The sequence below is a fragment of the Stegodyphus dumicola genome, chromosome 5 (assembly GCF_044657685.1).
Source record: "Stegodyphus dumicola isolate Sdum_Otavi_A_Nest chromosome 5, ASM4465768v1".
Classification (NCBI taxonomy): domain Eukaryota; kingdom Metazoa; phylum Arthropoda; class Arachnida; order Araneae; family Eresidae; genus Stegodyphus; species Stegodyphus dumicola.
In genome coordinates, this window is record NC_140772.1 from 188,364,195 (window position 1) to 188,381,969 (window position 17,775).

The 17,775-nt window shown below is 34.1% G+C and overlaps 1 protein-coding gene across 8 annotated transcripts in view; it reads right to left on the reverse strand.

Moving 5' to 3' along the window:
• Positions 1-17,775, reverse strand: part of LOC118200382 (adhesion molecule nephrin-like) — a 513,425-nt gene that overhangs the window by 7,298 nt on the left and 488,352 nt on the right. For 7 of the 8 annotated variants that reach the window (XM_085817483.1, XM_085817484.1, XM_085817481.1 and 4 more), the window contains one exon: positions 3,789-3,863. The exons of the other annotated variant lie outside the window; for it this stretch is intronic. In XM_085817483.1, coding sequence (XP_085673609.1) covers positions 3,789-3,863 — 75 coding nt within the window. The remainder of the gene's footprint in view (positions 1-3,788; positions 3,864-17,775) is intronic. 8 annotated transcript variants of the gene reach the window in all.

A 17,775-nucleotide genomic window follows, 5' to 3' on the forward strand; every position in this document is an offset into this window, starting at 1 on the left:
TCTTTTGCTTTTCTTTATGTAGTTTTTTATTCTAAAGAAATTAATAGTGAATTTCTTTGTAATGTTTTAAAGTTATAAATAAATCCAAACATTTGACAGCAGCACTGCAGACAGAAAATTATAAAATAAACTGTCTAACTCTACTTAATTAAAATTTTGAAAGCAAACTTAAAAAAATCAAAAGAATTTAAAATAGAAAGCTACGACAAAACTGAAACCAAAATTTATTTTATGCATTTTCATTTCAAACGTTGTCATGACAAAGGCGTTTTTTCATGTGTCTAATTATATATCTGATGTTCTGAATTTTATTTATTAGTTTGATAAACACTTAGAATTCCACCCTTTATTGCAATTGGAAGGTTGATTGAAATTTGTACCAGAAGACTTTGAAATTTGATTAGTTTCTAAATGCTAATCGAATTTCTTTCCGTTTCGTATGAAATACGTGTACAGAAATATTAAATAAATACTGTTTAAGAAAACTTTTTCGGATATTTTGAAAGGAATTACAGCGTTTGAATAAATCGAAGAATTTTGCTTCCTGTTTCATTTCTTGAAAATTTCATAAAATAATTCAACATCATTGCTTTTCACTACAATGCATAGTGTTAAAAATTATATTTCTTTTCCAGAAATGATTTTATGGCGTCCAGTTTAAATTAGCTTATTTTTAATGATATGCCGATTTTGATGGTTGCATTTTACTTTGAAGTTTTGATAACCGTATCCAGTTTTTGCAATATCGTTCTTGCACAACAACAATCTTCAATTTCGATTTTTGAATAAGCTGTTTAAACATTTCAGAGCGAAATCATTTCGAAGGAAGTACTGTAAAGGAATAGTGTTATTAAGTAATATAACGGATTATGTTCATTCTTTCCCCTACGAATGCAGCCTTCATCCTCGCCAATCACCTCTTTATCACAGCTTTCAGTGGTATAGTCATTCAATAATGGGGAAATGAAAGTAAGAATGTCTTGGAAGAACTTTACCAAAGCAAAGACTTTAAGGATACTTATCTGTGCTACGTTCTTGCCAGTTATGGCATGTGTTAAAATTCCCCAAATTCACTGCCGATAGCCATAAGACACATAACGACCAGGTAATGAGCCACAGTCTGGCGTCCGACGGCTAGGAGCAAAATGGTGACGCCAACATTGCCTATAAACGAAAGGAAAAACTCATGATTCCTTGGAATACGGGACTGCGCACAGACAATGCCAGATGTGATTTTCACGAAAACTGTCAACAAGAGGCTGACAAGTAAATAACTCAACATCCTTCAGTCCATCATCAAAAACAAAGAAAATTTTTCTTTCATAGAATCTGCGTATATTAGAGAATTCTATAGTATTTCCATTTTCTGCCACACGTGATGTTACTATATCTGTGCTTATCACAGAGCTAAGCATTCACACACCTAGGCATATCTACTTTCTAAAAAACTGACAATTATCTTTACCTGGCCATAACAATTTTTTACACCTTTGAACGAAGTAAAGAAGTACTGTAATCTGCAGAAGTTTGGGGTATTTTATTTCAACGGAAATATCCATTTTGACAGTTCCAGAATTCATTGTGACTATATATTTTTAGTGGTACGTATATACGTAAGGACAGAATAAAGGTATATACGTAAGGACAGAATAAAGGTCCCCTTTTTACAAAACCGATTCTCAAATGGATTATTCAAAATAGACTTTTTTTCTGACGTTTGTATGTATGCAGGTAGGACTGTATCTCGCATTACTCAAAAACGACAAGCCGCAGAACCCTGAAATTTTGCGCATGAGACTACTATACGCTATACCATCAAGTTGTGTACCTCCCTTTTTTATTAGAGTTGGCATAACTAAAATATACCATATATATATATATATATATATATATATATATATATGGTATATTTATATATATATATATATATATATATATATATATGGTATACATATATATATACAATATATATTATATATATATATATATATATATATCGTATATATCCATCCCTCTTACCTGGTTTATGAAAATCCTTACCCGGCCTTTATTTTCCCAATCTTGTTCGTAGTCAAATGCTTCCATGTTTTGACAATGCCAAATTAAAAAAAAATAGTTTTAGACAAATAGCGAAATCTAATTTTTAATGCTTTTAATGGGTCTGTCGATTCTTATACTTACATTTGAGAAAGTTTTAATATTCCTTATAATAAAATAAAAATACAAGAAGTTTGACCCCCGACAACAAATTTGGTCGAGATATTTAATTCTAAAATGTGCTTTCTATCATGTGATTTTCAACTTGTCTTGAGGAATCGTATAATTAAGTTGGAATAATTCAATGTTATAATTGAAGGTTCAATAATTAGTTTAGAATAATTAAATGAAATGCAGCGAAGATTGTTTGTAATTTGATACACTGTACAAGAAAGTCATGTGCCGTCCACATCAAATTTCAATTATGTTTCAAATTACAACAATGAGTAACTTATCACTATAACATAATGAGAACTTGAACAATAATACAAATGCAGAAAAATTTCTTTAAAATTTCTTTTTCTGCTTTAATGTTTTAGATACCTTTAAGATATGTCGGTTATTATGTAACTACTTGTAAGCTGGAAATATAGCAAATTGTTAATTCTGTCAAGTGATGTCGCATTACGCTTACCCTTCCTAACTACCATATTTTGCAGAACTGAAGGAGGCTGGGAAGCGCGAATGTAAGACTATCTAGCGAGGAAAATAGAAATGAATGATGAAAACTAGGATTTTAAAATTCTGAAAACATTGCGAAGGACTGAAAAGGAATTAATGTCATGATATAAAGAAGGAAAATTATATAATCATGCATCAGCCAAACTAAAACAGCTTCAAAACTTCACTTCCAGAAAAACTAATATCTTATGTTTGAAAATGAGAAATAAACATATCTTCTATAGCTAATTCTAACTGGACACTTGATCACAATATTGAATTTAGTTCAGCAAATTTAAAGTTTCTTCTGTTGATGAATTAAATTTCATTGAAATTTTCGTAGCCAAAATGTGCACATTCTTTGGTTAATAATATTAATTCCAATCTCGTTCTGCTTAACGCTTTCAGAACTCTAATATCTTAAATTATCAAATTGTAATGCTGTTTTCCTATACAGGTGGATGCTCTGCCCTGTTCATTGGTTTCGGCATCCTCGTCTATTCCCCCCCCCCAAAAAAAAATTCTGCTCTCGAAGAAGAAAGACTGATACCTTATCTTCTTTGAAATCGAGAGTTTTATTCAAAATCTAAGTCAAATTAAAATAACGAATTTGAAGATGTCGGATAATCTTTATTTTATATAATGTAGTATGCAATATTTCTTTTGTTAAAAATTATCCTTGAATATCATTTTAAAATAATCCTTGCGAAAGGCACGTTTGAATGATCCCACGTGATTAGCTAAGTTAAATCAGAATTAAATTCCTTCTATCTAACTTTATTCCTACAACATTATGCATTCATATAAAAATGCATTTTAGATCTAAAGAAGACAATTTTCAACTATTTTCTTATATCTTTCGAAATTCCCAAGTTAGACCTGTGATTATAACTGATAGTTTTATCCTAATTTATCCTACTTTTTTCCTGGCGTATTATTTTATACTATTCGTTGGTATAAGATGAAAGAAATTGTCTTCAAATATAATTAAATTATGTATAAACATATTTATAGTATACATTTTAAAATATATGCGCTTGTGTTTTAATTAATATAGTATAAGAAGCTAAGATATGTAGGCTATAAATTACCTATGTAATTTTTGCTTGCCTTAATCCTCTTGGAAAAACTTTTCTTGAAATGTAATTGCTTCGGCAATTCCTTACCTATAAAACGCAAAATATATTTATATATATATACAAAATATAATATAATGTATATATATATATAAATAAATAAAAAGAATTTGGAGCTCACTCTTGTAAGTTATTTATAGTAAGAATACATGAAGAAATGATAAGAATAAATGATTAATAGATAAGCGTGAAAGTAATAATTCAGTTTCTTAAAATTATCCTAGGCTCATCAGTGGTCGATTTGTACAATAGCTGAATACTGGTAGTTCAACACGGTTCAAAGCAAACGGGCGGGTTGCGTTGTCGTGGTACTTCAAATATAACATGCATAAAAGTCGTCTGCGAACGTATCATTTCTTCGCGTGCTTTGGCATCTATAAATAAACCAAATGAAGTCATAAAATATCTCAGTGAAGTTCGTACTGTTTCCATATTTCTCTGAGAAACAAAGAAATAGTATTTGTGCAGAAGAAAAATCTCATTCGTAACGAGATGCATGACATACATTTTTATCGTGTACTTTATCGCATTAACCGTTGTAGTTTCTTTCAATATTTTACAGCAGAAAAAGAGCAACGTTTTATGCATTTCGCTTGAAGTTCATAAAACAAGTCGAGGTCTTATTGTAATCGCTTAAGGCAAGCCATTCTTAATGTTCCGTGAAATATAAATATTTATCCTAACATCTGTAGTTTTTGCTGGAATCCACTTGTGCATGCCTTGAGCTTTACAGAAGAATGAATGGTTGAATGACTATATAAGCAATAATTGGCGACAGCAACCGTAATAGAGAAATCCCACATGAGTCATAAAATTCCATTCCAAGCACAGAATATTGCTGTGTCTATAACAAGAATTTTTGAATGTGTTTCTTAACATGTCATTAATGCGAAATACTATTTAGAGTATTTTAAAGAAGTTCATAGTATTTCTACATAGAATGACCTTTGATGCATCATAACAAAGTAACCTTTTCGTAAACACGTTTTGGTGATCATTTTATTACGCCTGACTTCTCTAAATTTCCCAGACACAACAACGCAATTTTTTGTCTGGAATTGTTTTGGGTAGTGGTGAGAATTTACAAGAATTTTGCATCTTGGCAAAAAGATCAACATTGAAGAAATTCAGTGCCAAAACTGAAGATGTCTGACCACAGATACAGAAAAATATAGCAAGTAATAATGTATTTAATCATATTGTTCTGTTCATGAAGATTCGTGCGTAGCCTTTACTGTTTTTCCTTCTAATGGTATAACTCATTTTTCTTTCATATGCATAAAGGTGTTAGGTGGTTTCATGCCGAACCAGCTGTGTACAAACTTTTGCGACTCAAGAAACTCAGCTTTAAAACATCTCTCACGTAGCAAGCAAAACCGTAAGTAGCTTATTCATTAATCTAACGATTAAAACCTATTTGTTAATAATTTCAGTAACTATTTGTCCTTTAGTTAAAATATAGGCTATAATTCTTTATAGCAGTCTAGTTGGTAGTGATCATATAGACACAGCAGTCTGGCAATATTGAAAGATTGTTGGTAGAAAAGAAAATTCAAAACAAATATGTTAGTTGCATTGTACTACACTCATGTATATAAATTAAGGATAATGCCAGCTCCTTCAAATAAAACTTCAGAAACAAAACACACGTGACTTATTCATGAAACCCATTTATTAAACAAAAGATTAAAAACAAAAAAGATGGTGTATGTATGATACCAATCATAAAAACTAAACTTTTTGCTCCTGGGACTAATATCAAAAAATATTTCCCTTACAAAAATTTAACATTATATAGTTGGTAGGATGGTTAATACATTGTATGTCTCCCAGACGATGAAATACAGTCCGTACAACGTGTAGGCTTATAGAAGATTACTCCACTCAGCCAGCAATGCTCTACGAAGTTCCCGAACACATGTAAGAGGTACTTGACGGGCTGCAATTCGTGGGCCAAGGATTTCCCACACATGCTGTATCGTATTCAAGTCAGGTGAGAATGCTGGCTTCCGTAAGGGTGATATCTTCAGATTGAAGGAATTCCTTTACAATGTTTGCACGGTGAAGACGTGCGTTGTCATCTATAAACACAACTTCTGCTCCCACGGCACCCCTAAAAAAACGTACCTATTGTTTCAGAATGGTATCCCGATAAATTTGGCCTGTCATGGTTCCGATCTAAACATATAGATCTGTTCTGGAGCCCAGTATAATTTCACCCTAAACGAGAAATTCACCACCGTAACTGTCTCGTTCAATGATGAAGTCTTGGTGGTGGAGTTCTCCATATGAAAGTCCGACGTGAATCAGACTGCAAGCTAAACCTGGACTCGTCAGAAAACATCAAAAAGGCCTACTGTGACAATGACCACATCGCATGTTCTTCACTTCAGGCTAACCGCTGATGAGAGTGAGTTGCCGCGAGCGGAACACATCTGACAGGCCTGCAAGTATATAGACCAATCTGTCCCAAACGTCTGTACATATTTTGCCTTGAAACTGTCGTACCTGTGGCTGAAGACAGCTGACGAAACACGCCTGATGCTGTGCTCTGTCTACTTCTTTTGCCAGTTACTGCCAAATACCGGCCGTCATTCGGCGCTGTAACTCGGGAGCTGACCTGTGCTATAACGTCTACTGACATTTCCATTATTTTGAAATTGTTGCCAAAGCCTAGAGATGAAACTTTGGACTTTTCAAAATTTCTCGGATACTTCCATATAGGTACTCCTATATTCCATGCGGCCGACAATTCTACCACTCAAAAAATGATCCAAATGCGTCCTCTGTTTTATAACTATTCGGTTGCGATACTGAGCGGCTTACAGAACGCTTGAGCGTCATCTGATGGCTTTCTGTAATTTGTATATTAATCTTGAAAATGTGCTCGATAATTCTACAGGTGAAATTTTTTACTTTAGAATTCGATTTCCGTGCGATTCTGAATTATCCTTTCTTTATAAACATGAGTGCAAAACTGTCCAAAATATCGTCGGTTTCAAATAATGAAATCAGTTTTCTGTGCCAGTGGGCACTCATGATTATCGGTGATTACATATACCATCATTTTTTCGTTTCATTAAATAAATTTAAATAACGTTCACAAAATGTTACTTACGAAGGTTTTCCTGCTTATAATGCATGTTTTTCTGTCTCTAATTTTAACAGTACACATTCTGCATTGAAAGCAATGGGAATAATTGGGGAACAAATCTTTGCGCAGGAAAATTGGAACATATTTACTGACGGTTCGGGTTATGACAATGTAACTGGTGCAGCATTTGTGGTTTACTTGTTTGGTACATAAAGATTTTATGGAAAAATTAGACTTGAAACTTAAAATTCGGTTTTTCAATCCGAATTGGCTACTATCATATTTGCTCGCAATGTACTCATGAAAAACCGACTGTAAAAACATATATTAATATACAGACTTCTTATCTGGTTTAGATGCACTAGCTGATGTTGATAACATTAATATTTTGGTCTCACATATAAAAGAGCTCCTTGTAAATGTTGAGAAAATAAACTGGTGTGCAAAACTTAAGCAGCAATGTAAAAATTTAGCAGATAGCCATGAAATTGCAGAAAATTAGGTCTGGAGATCAGACAATGAACACGTAAGTCAGTAGAAACGTCCTGCGCATGCAAATATCAGGAACGAAACGTCAGAGGCGACGTGAGCATACACAAAACGAGTGATGTCGACGCGCGCAGCTCAACAGTAGAATAAAAGGAAGGACGGAGACGCAATTCAACATATTCGCTGCAAGTGTCAGTGAGTCAGTTCGTGAAATATGGCTAGAAGTAATCACCTGGACGACTTCACACGTGGAAAAATGATCGGAACGCTGGAGGAGGGGCATACTGTCACCAGTGTAGCTGCAGAGTTCATAATCAACAAAAGTGTCGTTTCGCGCGATTGGAAAGCGTTCCAAACCACAGGTACAGCTGTTAGAGAGATTGTTGGTGGTCGCCTGAGGACGACAACTGCAGGGGATGACCGATATATCGTCCTGCAGGCGAAAGGAGGCCGACAGCAGTCAGCAAGCGCCATTGCTCAGCAACTCTGTACAGCAACGGGGCGACAAGTGTCGCGGTTTACTGCGGCCAGACGCCTTCACAAAGGGGGCTTATTCGCCCGCTGTCCTGAGCACTGCCTCTCGTTGAAAGTTGGCCACCGTTTACAGTGGTGCAGAGAGCACAAAAACTGGACAACTGTTCAATGGAGTCGTGTCCTCTTTACAGATGAGAGTCGGTTCAGTACCAGAAGCGGTTCTCAAGGCGTTTTGATTTGGAGAGAGGTCGGGACACAGTTTTATCCCAATAACATCAAGGAAAGACACCGTAACGGTGATCCTGGAGTTCTTGTCTGGGGAGGCATTATGCTGAACGGGCGAACTGAGCTCCAGGTTTTCGACAGAGGGTCTGTAACCGGGGATCGCTATTGTGAGGAGGTAGTCCTTTCCCATGTGCGTCTGCTCCGAGGTGCTATTGGCCCAGACTTAATTTTTATGGATGACAATGCACGGCCACATCGGACTCTTGCTGTTGAGGAGCTACTGGAAAGGGAAGGTATCACTCGAATGGATTGGCCAGCGTATTCCCCAGATTTAAATCTCATCGAACATGTGTGGGATGCTTTGGGGAGACGCACTGCAGCACGCTTACATCTTCCGGAGAACACCCAATAACTCAAGCAGATGCTGATTCAGGAATGGGCACTCCTACCGCAAGAAATGTTGCACCAGCTGGTTCTGATTATGCGGAGACGGTGCGAAGCAACCATTGCAGTGAGGGGAGGGCATATCCCATATTAAGGAACATATGCTAGTTGTTTTTCCTCTTGGATAGAAAATCATGGGTCACGATACTATGCGTTCAATAAAGCTTGTTTTTGTTTGATTCCATAGTATATGCATTGTACTCCTTTTTCAGTTCCGATGCTTTCGTCATCCTTTACGTACATAATACTCTCCTTCATTTCTGCATTTCATGTCTCTCAGTTGATTTCTCATGTAGTTATGGCAAAAAACCCTGCTGTTGCTTAAGTTTTTCACACCAGTGTACATGGAGGGGAAATGAACTGGTTGAAAGCCCATATCTGTGTCATAGGCAATGAGATGGCCGATATTCTGGCCAAAGAGGCTGCTATGTGTAATGCCGAGGATGCGTTCGATATTCAAGCATCAAAAATAATTGTTAACGGTGAAATCAAGGGTTTATATTATGACTGCTAAAAAGAGAAATGGAACATTTCAGGAAAAAGGAAAGATTATTTGTTGAGCTTTGAAGTTTCTAAAAATATGAGAATGCTAGGTGATTTTGATTACAATCAAATATTGACTGGACACGGGGTTTCCCGGCGTACCTGAAAAGATTTAATTTACAAAATAAAAGTCCTCGTAGTTTTTGTAGTGCTGAAGGCAATACACCATATTTCGTCGCAGACAGCGTATTATTGCGATATGTTAGGGAAAAACATGGTAACGAAAAGGAATTCTACTGCCGTAATAAAAATTTTAGATTTGTAAAAGAATTTAATAAATTTTATAAATGGCAATAAAACAACACTGGAAATTTTGGTTTGATATTTTTTAACTGCATTACTGTTTTAATCTTTTGATTTGATATTTTAATTGTATTTTTGTTTGTCTGTGTTGCGTTAACCATGGGGCCAGGAGGGCTGCAGCCCACTCTTATGTTACATTACATTACCATCATTTCGTTATGTCGTTAGAAAAATTAAACAACTTTAGATGCAGTCATTTTAGGATGGAAGTGGCCAAAAGTGTTCCACTACGTTTTAAATTTTAAATTTTGATCTTTATTGTAAAAAATATAAATTATAAGACTCCCAAATTTTTCAGTTCTTCAGATATCCTTAATAATGAAGAATGGCATCAACTGCGAAAATACTTGCAATTAGACAAATCAACAACTTTTTGTTTGGTGTAGATTATAACCAAGATTCTATAGATTTTGACGATGGATAGGCAACGTTTCCTCTTCTTCAGGAGTAAAGAAATCCTGTAGCGTAAGAAGGAGTAACAGGTGCATTAATGCGAAAAGCAAAGTAAAGCGAATGAAACGGTAGCGTAGTTTGTCCACAGAAACAGTAATAGCATGAAAAATTAAGTTAGTAAAACTTTAAAAGCATTATGAAAGACTGTATTGAAATTACCGTGTTTAACTAAACAAGATAATTAATTATGAATGTGAAAAGCTTCAAGAAAATCTAATTCGTCACTGAAGAAGCTTTTTGGATAATTTTTTGTTGACCCAAAGTGAAAATTAAAATTAATCCCTTGACATAAAATAACGCCTGGGAAACGTCATTCATTTCATGCGCCATTGTAGAATTTGATATCTCGGAGACGTCAAGAACTGTCTTCGGCCAATGTCGTGCAGTAGCGATGATTAACCATCGAAAATTTATTTATTTCTTCTTTTCGGACATACGATTCTTATTCTTTGATGTGGAAACTTTAATTCTCTTTTATTTTGACCGATATTTCTCAAACACACTGGCAAGATATGCTATAAATTTTCTGAGAATTAAAATTAGATACTCAGGGCCGACCCTAGCGGGAGGGGGGGCAAGATGGTACACAGCACGTTTGCGGGCAAATCTAAGGGCGGCGAAATGAATATCAAATATATTATATTTCTGTAAAAAAAACGTTAAAAGGCGGTCAATTTGAGTTTGCAATTCAGCGGCCGGCGGTCTAGGATCGGCACTACAGATATGGAATCTTTAACAACCAAACCATGGAATTTATTGATAGGTGAGAAAAAATAAATCCACAAGTATTGTATTTGGCGAGTTGTCCAGAGTACTGTGATATTTATGCTTTCAACAATCACTAGCGCAAGAACTGGATATTTGAAAATATAATAAAGATTACTTTTAATCTGAACGTTTAGAAAATATTTCAGAATTTCATTCCTTGTTCTTAAACTACGATGATGTGATGCAAGTAAAAATAATAAACGAAATCACTGTACACAAATTTCAATTTTTTTTTTTAAATTTTGCGCAAAAGTTTTATGAAGTCAAAATAAAAAAAAATAATGTGGGCTTTAATAAGAGATTATTATTACTAAATCGGTTTAAGCAGCAATATTTTCATTTAATTTTATTTCACACGAAAAACAATTCCTGAGGCATTTCTCGCATTTAAAATATTTATACTTTATTTTCTAAGTATCGAATGGAAAAGTATTTACGTGACTCAAATTCATAAAACCCAAAGACAAATTCCCAGTTGCACATGGACTGAATATTCTTTTGAAATGCATTGCTCCCGGAAATGGAATGCTCAGTGTAGCATTCGGTTTTTCTGGGGGGGGGGGTGGCAAATCTAGAAAACTCTGAATTTTTTAGGTTTAAGAATAGGTATTTTAATGCATTTGGGATATAAATTTTGGGATAAATTAAAAATCTTAATACAATTTAGATTCTTTCTCTCGCTTATATATCAAATTTGCACAAGCATACATATAGCTTTTATAAGTATTTGCATACTTGGGAAAGAATATGTAAGTTGGTTATTTAACTTCGGCTATTTGCCTAAAGGACAGGATGCCTTCGTGCAGGACTTTCTAAGGGAAACTGATGGTATACACCCTCAAGGGGAAAATGCATCTGTAGAGAACATTTTAAGGTAAGTTGGCATGAATTCACATTACGCAAAGTAAACCCATAAAACGACCCATACAGCGAGCATTACATCACTTGGTTTTGTAGTGCATACACATTACTAATTTTATAATTTTACTTGTACAGGTTCCACAAACATATTTTTTACAGTATTCACAGTTTTGTTGCTACTGCATGCCTTAATGTAGCACTGTTTACGGGAAGGGTTGACGCAAGTGCCGCACAGAAAATTTGTGAATTTTGGATGAAACGTACATCTTTCGATACCCTCAGCCGTATTCAAAATAAAATCACGACGGTTGATATTCTTATATTCAGTTGTTTCCTTATAAATTATACAGGCATTTATCACGGCCATTTCAAGAATTAATATTATTAAAAATATATATAACATTAAATATATATTAAATATATTTAAATATATATATTATTAAATTATATATATTAAAATTAAACATTATTATTATATTAAATATTATAATATTAAAAATTTAATATAAATTAAATTATTAAAATATATTATTAATAATATTAAAAAAAAAAAACCTTGAACTGACCAACGGCTGGATGAGGATTTCATTGAGTATTTTCTGGCCATAGGACCCAAAACATCAACACCATATTTGGTCGAATTGTAAAATTTCACAATTTCTGGTGTATTGTTTTCATCAATTGCGATTTCCAATGCCGGGTGCATGGTACTCAGGAGCAGACGTTCTTGTTCTTTTTCTCCTTGATAAGACGTAAGACGTCCTTATATTGTCATGCTTAGCAATCTTACTGGAACAGAGCTCATTCCTCGTATTTTTGAAAGAATAAGGTACTTTTCTTTCTGAACGATATATTGTGCCAACACAGCTTAACCCTGAATTGTTCATTTCTTTTACTAATTTCAGCGGTTTCATCAAGGGAAAAGCTGCATGTTCACCTACTGTTTCCCCAGCTGGTCTTGGTTCGTGTTTTACCAAATAGGGAAACAGTTCAGTAAATATTTTGACTTTTGACTGCACATCAAATTAAAATTTAAAAAAAATCAATCAATTCAAAATTTAATGCCGAATTTGTTAGGACATTTTTAAGCGTATACTGAATAAATCGACATCGGATCTTCATGTGAAATAATTGTTCATCCAACTGTTATATTTTCGTCCGTCTTATAACATTTCAAGCAGTTTTCTATAAAATTATTCCAGATATCCGAAACAAGTGAAAATGGATCAGTTTGCAGTCTCTGGGACTTTGATCTAATTTTCTGTTTCGTGAGTAGGTTCTCTATCAGATGAATCGGATTCACTTGTTTCAGTAGGACAAGTGCAGTCCTCGTCGGATAAACTGGATATAGTTTCGGTATGAAATTCTTCATCTTCATTATCATCAGAAAGCCTTTCAAAAACTTTTAGCATCCCTTCCTTTAGTTAAATATTTTCTACCAACGCTTCTACGCTACATGCTAAACAGATCAGAACAACAAAGCTATCCAAACGAAGTAACGCACATTTATGTCTACTGAAAATTAAAGTTTCTAACACAAGCGAAATGCGCAGACACGTGGCGCGCAAAAATTCCAAACGGGTGTTTTTATTAACCCCTCCTCCTCTTCCCACTCACTTCTGTGAAATATGCAATCTTCCTTACTCAAACTACACTTGGTTTATTTATCAGCAAACCAGAAATAGCTAAAAAAGTCATAAAAATATTGAGAAATCTATAATTTTCTGGATACTGGCAAAATGACGGATATCCTTAATTCATGTATAAACAATAATAATGTGGAAAATAATTAATTAAGCTAAACAAAAATATATCATATAATATTCGGAAGTTTTTAGAAAAAGTCAAAAAGTATTGTTGAAATTTTAAGTTATAAATAGAGAATTAAAAAAGTTGTAGAGACATTAGGTATTTTTTGGAAACAGGAATGATGAAACATATGCAACGTCTTCGCCAGGAATCGAACCAAGGACCTCTGGAATACGCGCCCAGCGTGCAGACCACCACACCACAAAGGCATACCAAGAAGGTGGGTCAATTCTGAATATAACTTCTTATTCGCTGTAGGATCGATTCGTAACGGCCTGGCATATAAGTCCTAAAAGTTGACGAAGCTGATTTTCATTTGGACGGGCCATTGAATACTCGCAGATGCTGTGATTCACAAAATATGTGCACTAAACCAGATATTCTGCTTCGTTACCCAAACGTGACAGTATGGTATGGATTTACTGTATCATTTATTCTGAGGACGAACTTATTCGAGGGGCTAACTTTGACAGATGATATCCTCGTACATCGGATTATGATATGAGGTGCGATTAGGGAACGTTCCCGCCTTTGCACGTACACCAGTGCCTTCCAAGCACAGTCTTAATGCAAAGCAGACATACATTTCAGCGTGTCAAAATGTTTCCAAAAGACTTTTACAGATGATTAGGCCATCAGCTGGCACTTTCGTCACGTGGAGTCTCCCCGATCCCCTCTGGGTTCCAACATTGCCCGAGAGTAAGACCAATCGTTGTATGCTGGTAGTCTGTTATGGGTTCTATCTCGGGTTAATGGCCTGGTTGAATGGTTCCTTTTTTGATTTTTCCCATGTGTAACATGAATACCAGCCAATTTTCGTGGATATTAAGATCTAGTATCTCTCCACGAAGGCATCCCGCACCTCAAGCAGATAGCTCTCGTGAGTTTGCCACATTCTAACAAGCAGTCTAACCCAAACCAAATCTTACCGAACACTAGACCTGAATCATTGTGACTTTTAGCTTTGGAGAAATTTGAAACACCTGGTAAAGAAAGATAATATCCAAGTATGTTACCTGATCTTAAAAAAAGCATTTTGCGACACCTGAATAATATGTCCAGGCACATCCTTTGCTCATCTTTGGGACATGCTTTCAGTTTCAAGTGGTACTCGGAAATCAGAAACCACCACGTTTTGTTGTATCAAAATTGTACAGTTGAAAAATGTAGGTAAATGTATAAATTTAATTCAAAACGTTCTCACGCTGCAATATGTGAAGCTTATTTGGCTTTTTGCTAAATATTTTTCTCTTCCTTTATTACATCCAAAGTTTTACAGTTCTCTGATATATGGTTATTGTTGTAGGCAACTCTGAATAAATTAACGTTGTGAATTCTGTAGAAGACTGTAGGACGGTTCTTGGGATTCTTGAATTACATTAGTTAGAGTTATTATTAAAAAACCAAAATATGACAAAAAGTACTCGAATTTTATTTAAATCACTCAGTTCTTTTAATCGATTAATGGTTATAGCTTTAAAGATTAATTAATGATCCCGTATTCGAATAGCAATATCGTTGAGAATTTTAAGTTTATTAAGATGCATGAGATGGCCAACACTTGCCAGGCCACATCGATTATAAACTTTTTATCATAAAATAATATAAAATTTCATTAAAATGGAAAGATTAAGGTACATCCCAGTCTGTGTATAACTCATAGTCTTGTCCTATAAATACATAAATAAAATTATAACTGTTATGAGCACTGTAAAAGTACTTGAACGATTATTGACTGAAATGTTAATGATTTCTTTACTTTATGCACTTAATAGCTTCACTTGAAATTTTAAAGCGTCAGTGTGCATGTAATATTCTGTTGATAAATGGGAAACATCATAGAGTAAAATATGATGCTGCGGGCTAGGAACCCGTATCATATCAGTTAGAATTTAATATTGAGTAGATACCAGCATTTCAATAATCAGTGCAGAACATTTAAAAATGCATTCAAGTCTAAAAATATTTCTTTTCCTTTCTAAATAATAAAATATTTACTATTCTCTCAGCAGATAAATTCGTCTGTAAACATCTCAATAAAATGCCAAAATATAAATACAGAACTTTTATGGTGAAATCATTCTTATGTTAATGTTTTATGTTTAAACGGAAAAGCTTAAATATGAAAGTTTTCACGGAAATAAGTATTTACCTATTTTATAAAATATACAGTATCATTACGCGATAGACCTGTACTTCTAATCAATAAAAACACTCTTCTCTTTCGTACTCTGATAATATTTTTCTCATTCGAAGAACTAAAGCAGATATTTTTAATCATATGAGAATATCTCTCCCTATGCAACAAATTCAGTCGGAAATAAAAACTCGTTATCAGAACTGTAAACAAAACATGTGTTGATCTTTACAGCTAAAACGAACTTTTTTAGCAAAACGATTTTTTAAAAAATCTTTGACTTAATAAATAACAACTCTAACATAATTTTATGCAATCGAAGAACGGCAAAAAGTAAACCATGTTGAAATTTCGATATTAGTTTCCACCTCATGTTAAAAAAAACTTGTTCATTAATTGCTTAAAAGAGTTTCACGTTTACCATCCTATAGCTTTTCAGCAATTATCTGTAATTAATTCCACTTCCTTTGCTGCCGATAATTTAATTTAAAAAAAAAATGCAGCCTCCTTTCTTTTCCACAGCTCATTAGGCTCCTGAGAGTTAGCGGTTAAAACTGCATCGATTTCAAGCTGAATAACTCTCAAAGTGAATGGAAAAAAAATCATAAAACGCCATTTTATATTGCACGCTTCATGAGCGAAGGTACTAAGGACAAATGATCCGTGCTATATCATCAGTTTTAAAGGCAATATTTCCCCTCAAGTATCTTAAGTTATGCGAAAGTTTCGTGGGAAGCACAATAATGAGGATATTTAATTGTATAGCAAAATTATTTAAAATACACGTTTTAGAGGAATTAAGATTAAGGATACACTAATAGATGTATGAAAATTAATTAATGAATAATGCAATAAATAGCATACATTTGTGCCCATGTTATCTAAGAAGCTAATGATTAACGGTGCTAAAAGTAATCTCAAATATGAGACTTAATTTTAAAAATGATAGGTTTAGAGTAGCCAACTTAGAAGAAATTATATAAGAAAACATGAATCTTTTTCTTGATCATTAAAATTATTACCTTAAAAAAGAAATATAATTTTGGCAAATAATGGATAGTTGAATCATTTAAACCCCCCCAAAACAGTACAGATCGTTGTAGAGAGGCTGCAACTGCCGAACACTGGAATTAAATCTGAACTTCGGCTACCTGTGCAGTATATAGCCTGGATATTTTACTGATTTCTGCAAGTGTAACGTAGTATAAATATTTTTTCTTGAAAAGTCAAGCAAATACAAATACTCCGGTAGCTCTTTGACCAACCAATTAACTACTGATTATTTATTTCCTTTTAACAAAAAACTCAACAAAATGTTTATAACTAATATTTTTGTTGAAGCTTTGATTGAAACATATAATTTATTATCAAAATCTTGCAAATTTTTATTTTTATTATAGCAGGTTATAACTTTCCATTCTAAAATAAAGATAAAAATATTTATTTGATAAATATATCAAATCATACATAAACATTCATGCAAATGTTAATATATGATTAGATGATAAGATATCCTTTGTCAGAAAATTTCCAGGTCAATTAGACGTTCCTCACAAATGAGCTTACAAGCATGGCAGTTAAAAATTTTCCTGCTTGCTTCCAAAGCCTCCAGAAACATTGGCAATTGTGGATAGATAGCCTATTACCCCGAGATAGAGTAATGATTACCGAGTAATGACAGGAGTTAGGATCATTACTCGGTAAGTCAATTTTCTATTTTTTACCACCTTTGTCTTGGAACTTTTCTGACAAAGAATGACTATAACGATAACGATAAAGTTATTAGATGGTTTTAGTACAGGCTCCAATCTACGATTTGTAGTGTATTTCTCATATTTTTTAAATGTACATGCAAAAGCTTGCGCATAAAGTTGTGAATGCGTTCTCATAAATTGCAATTTATCGTTTAATTCAGCGTTATCATGCAAATATAACGTGATGAGAAAAATGGCTTTAGACTAAAACCTAGCTTCTATAGACGTTTTAATGTTAAGCTTGGAGTAAACTAGTAAAACTTAAACTTATCACTAAAATAAACAACGACTGGCTTTATGTGATTACGACAAAGCCTCGAGGACTATCTGTTTAAAGGGAGGGATGCCTTCGAGGAGGTCTTTCTAAGGGAAATTGATTGTATACACTTTACACATAGGGAAAACCACTAAAACGTCCATGCAGCCTACTCTGTCGCGGGATTGGAACCTCGGACCAAACTACCAGTGTTAAGCGACTTTACCGCTTGGCCGCTGGTGGGCCTAATAAATAACGAATTTTAAATGTATTCTGTGCTGGTTTATAAAGAAGTAAGAATAAGTTTTTGTGAACCAGTTAACACAGTTTCT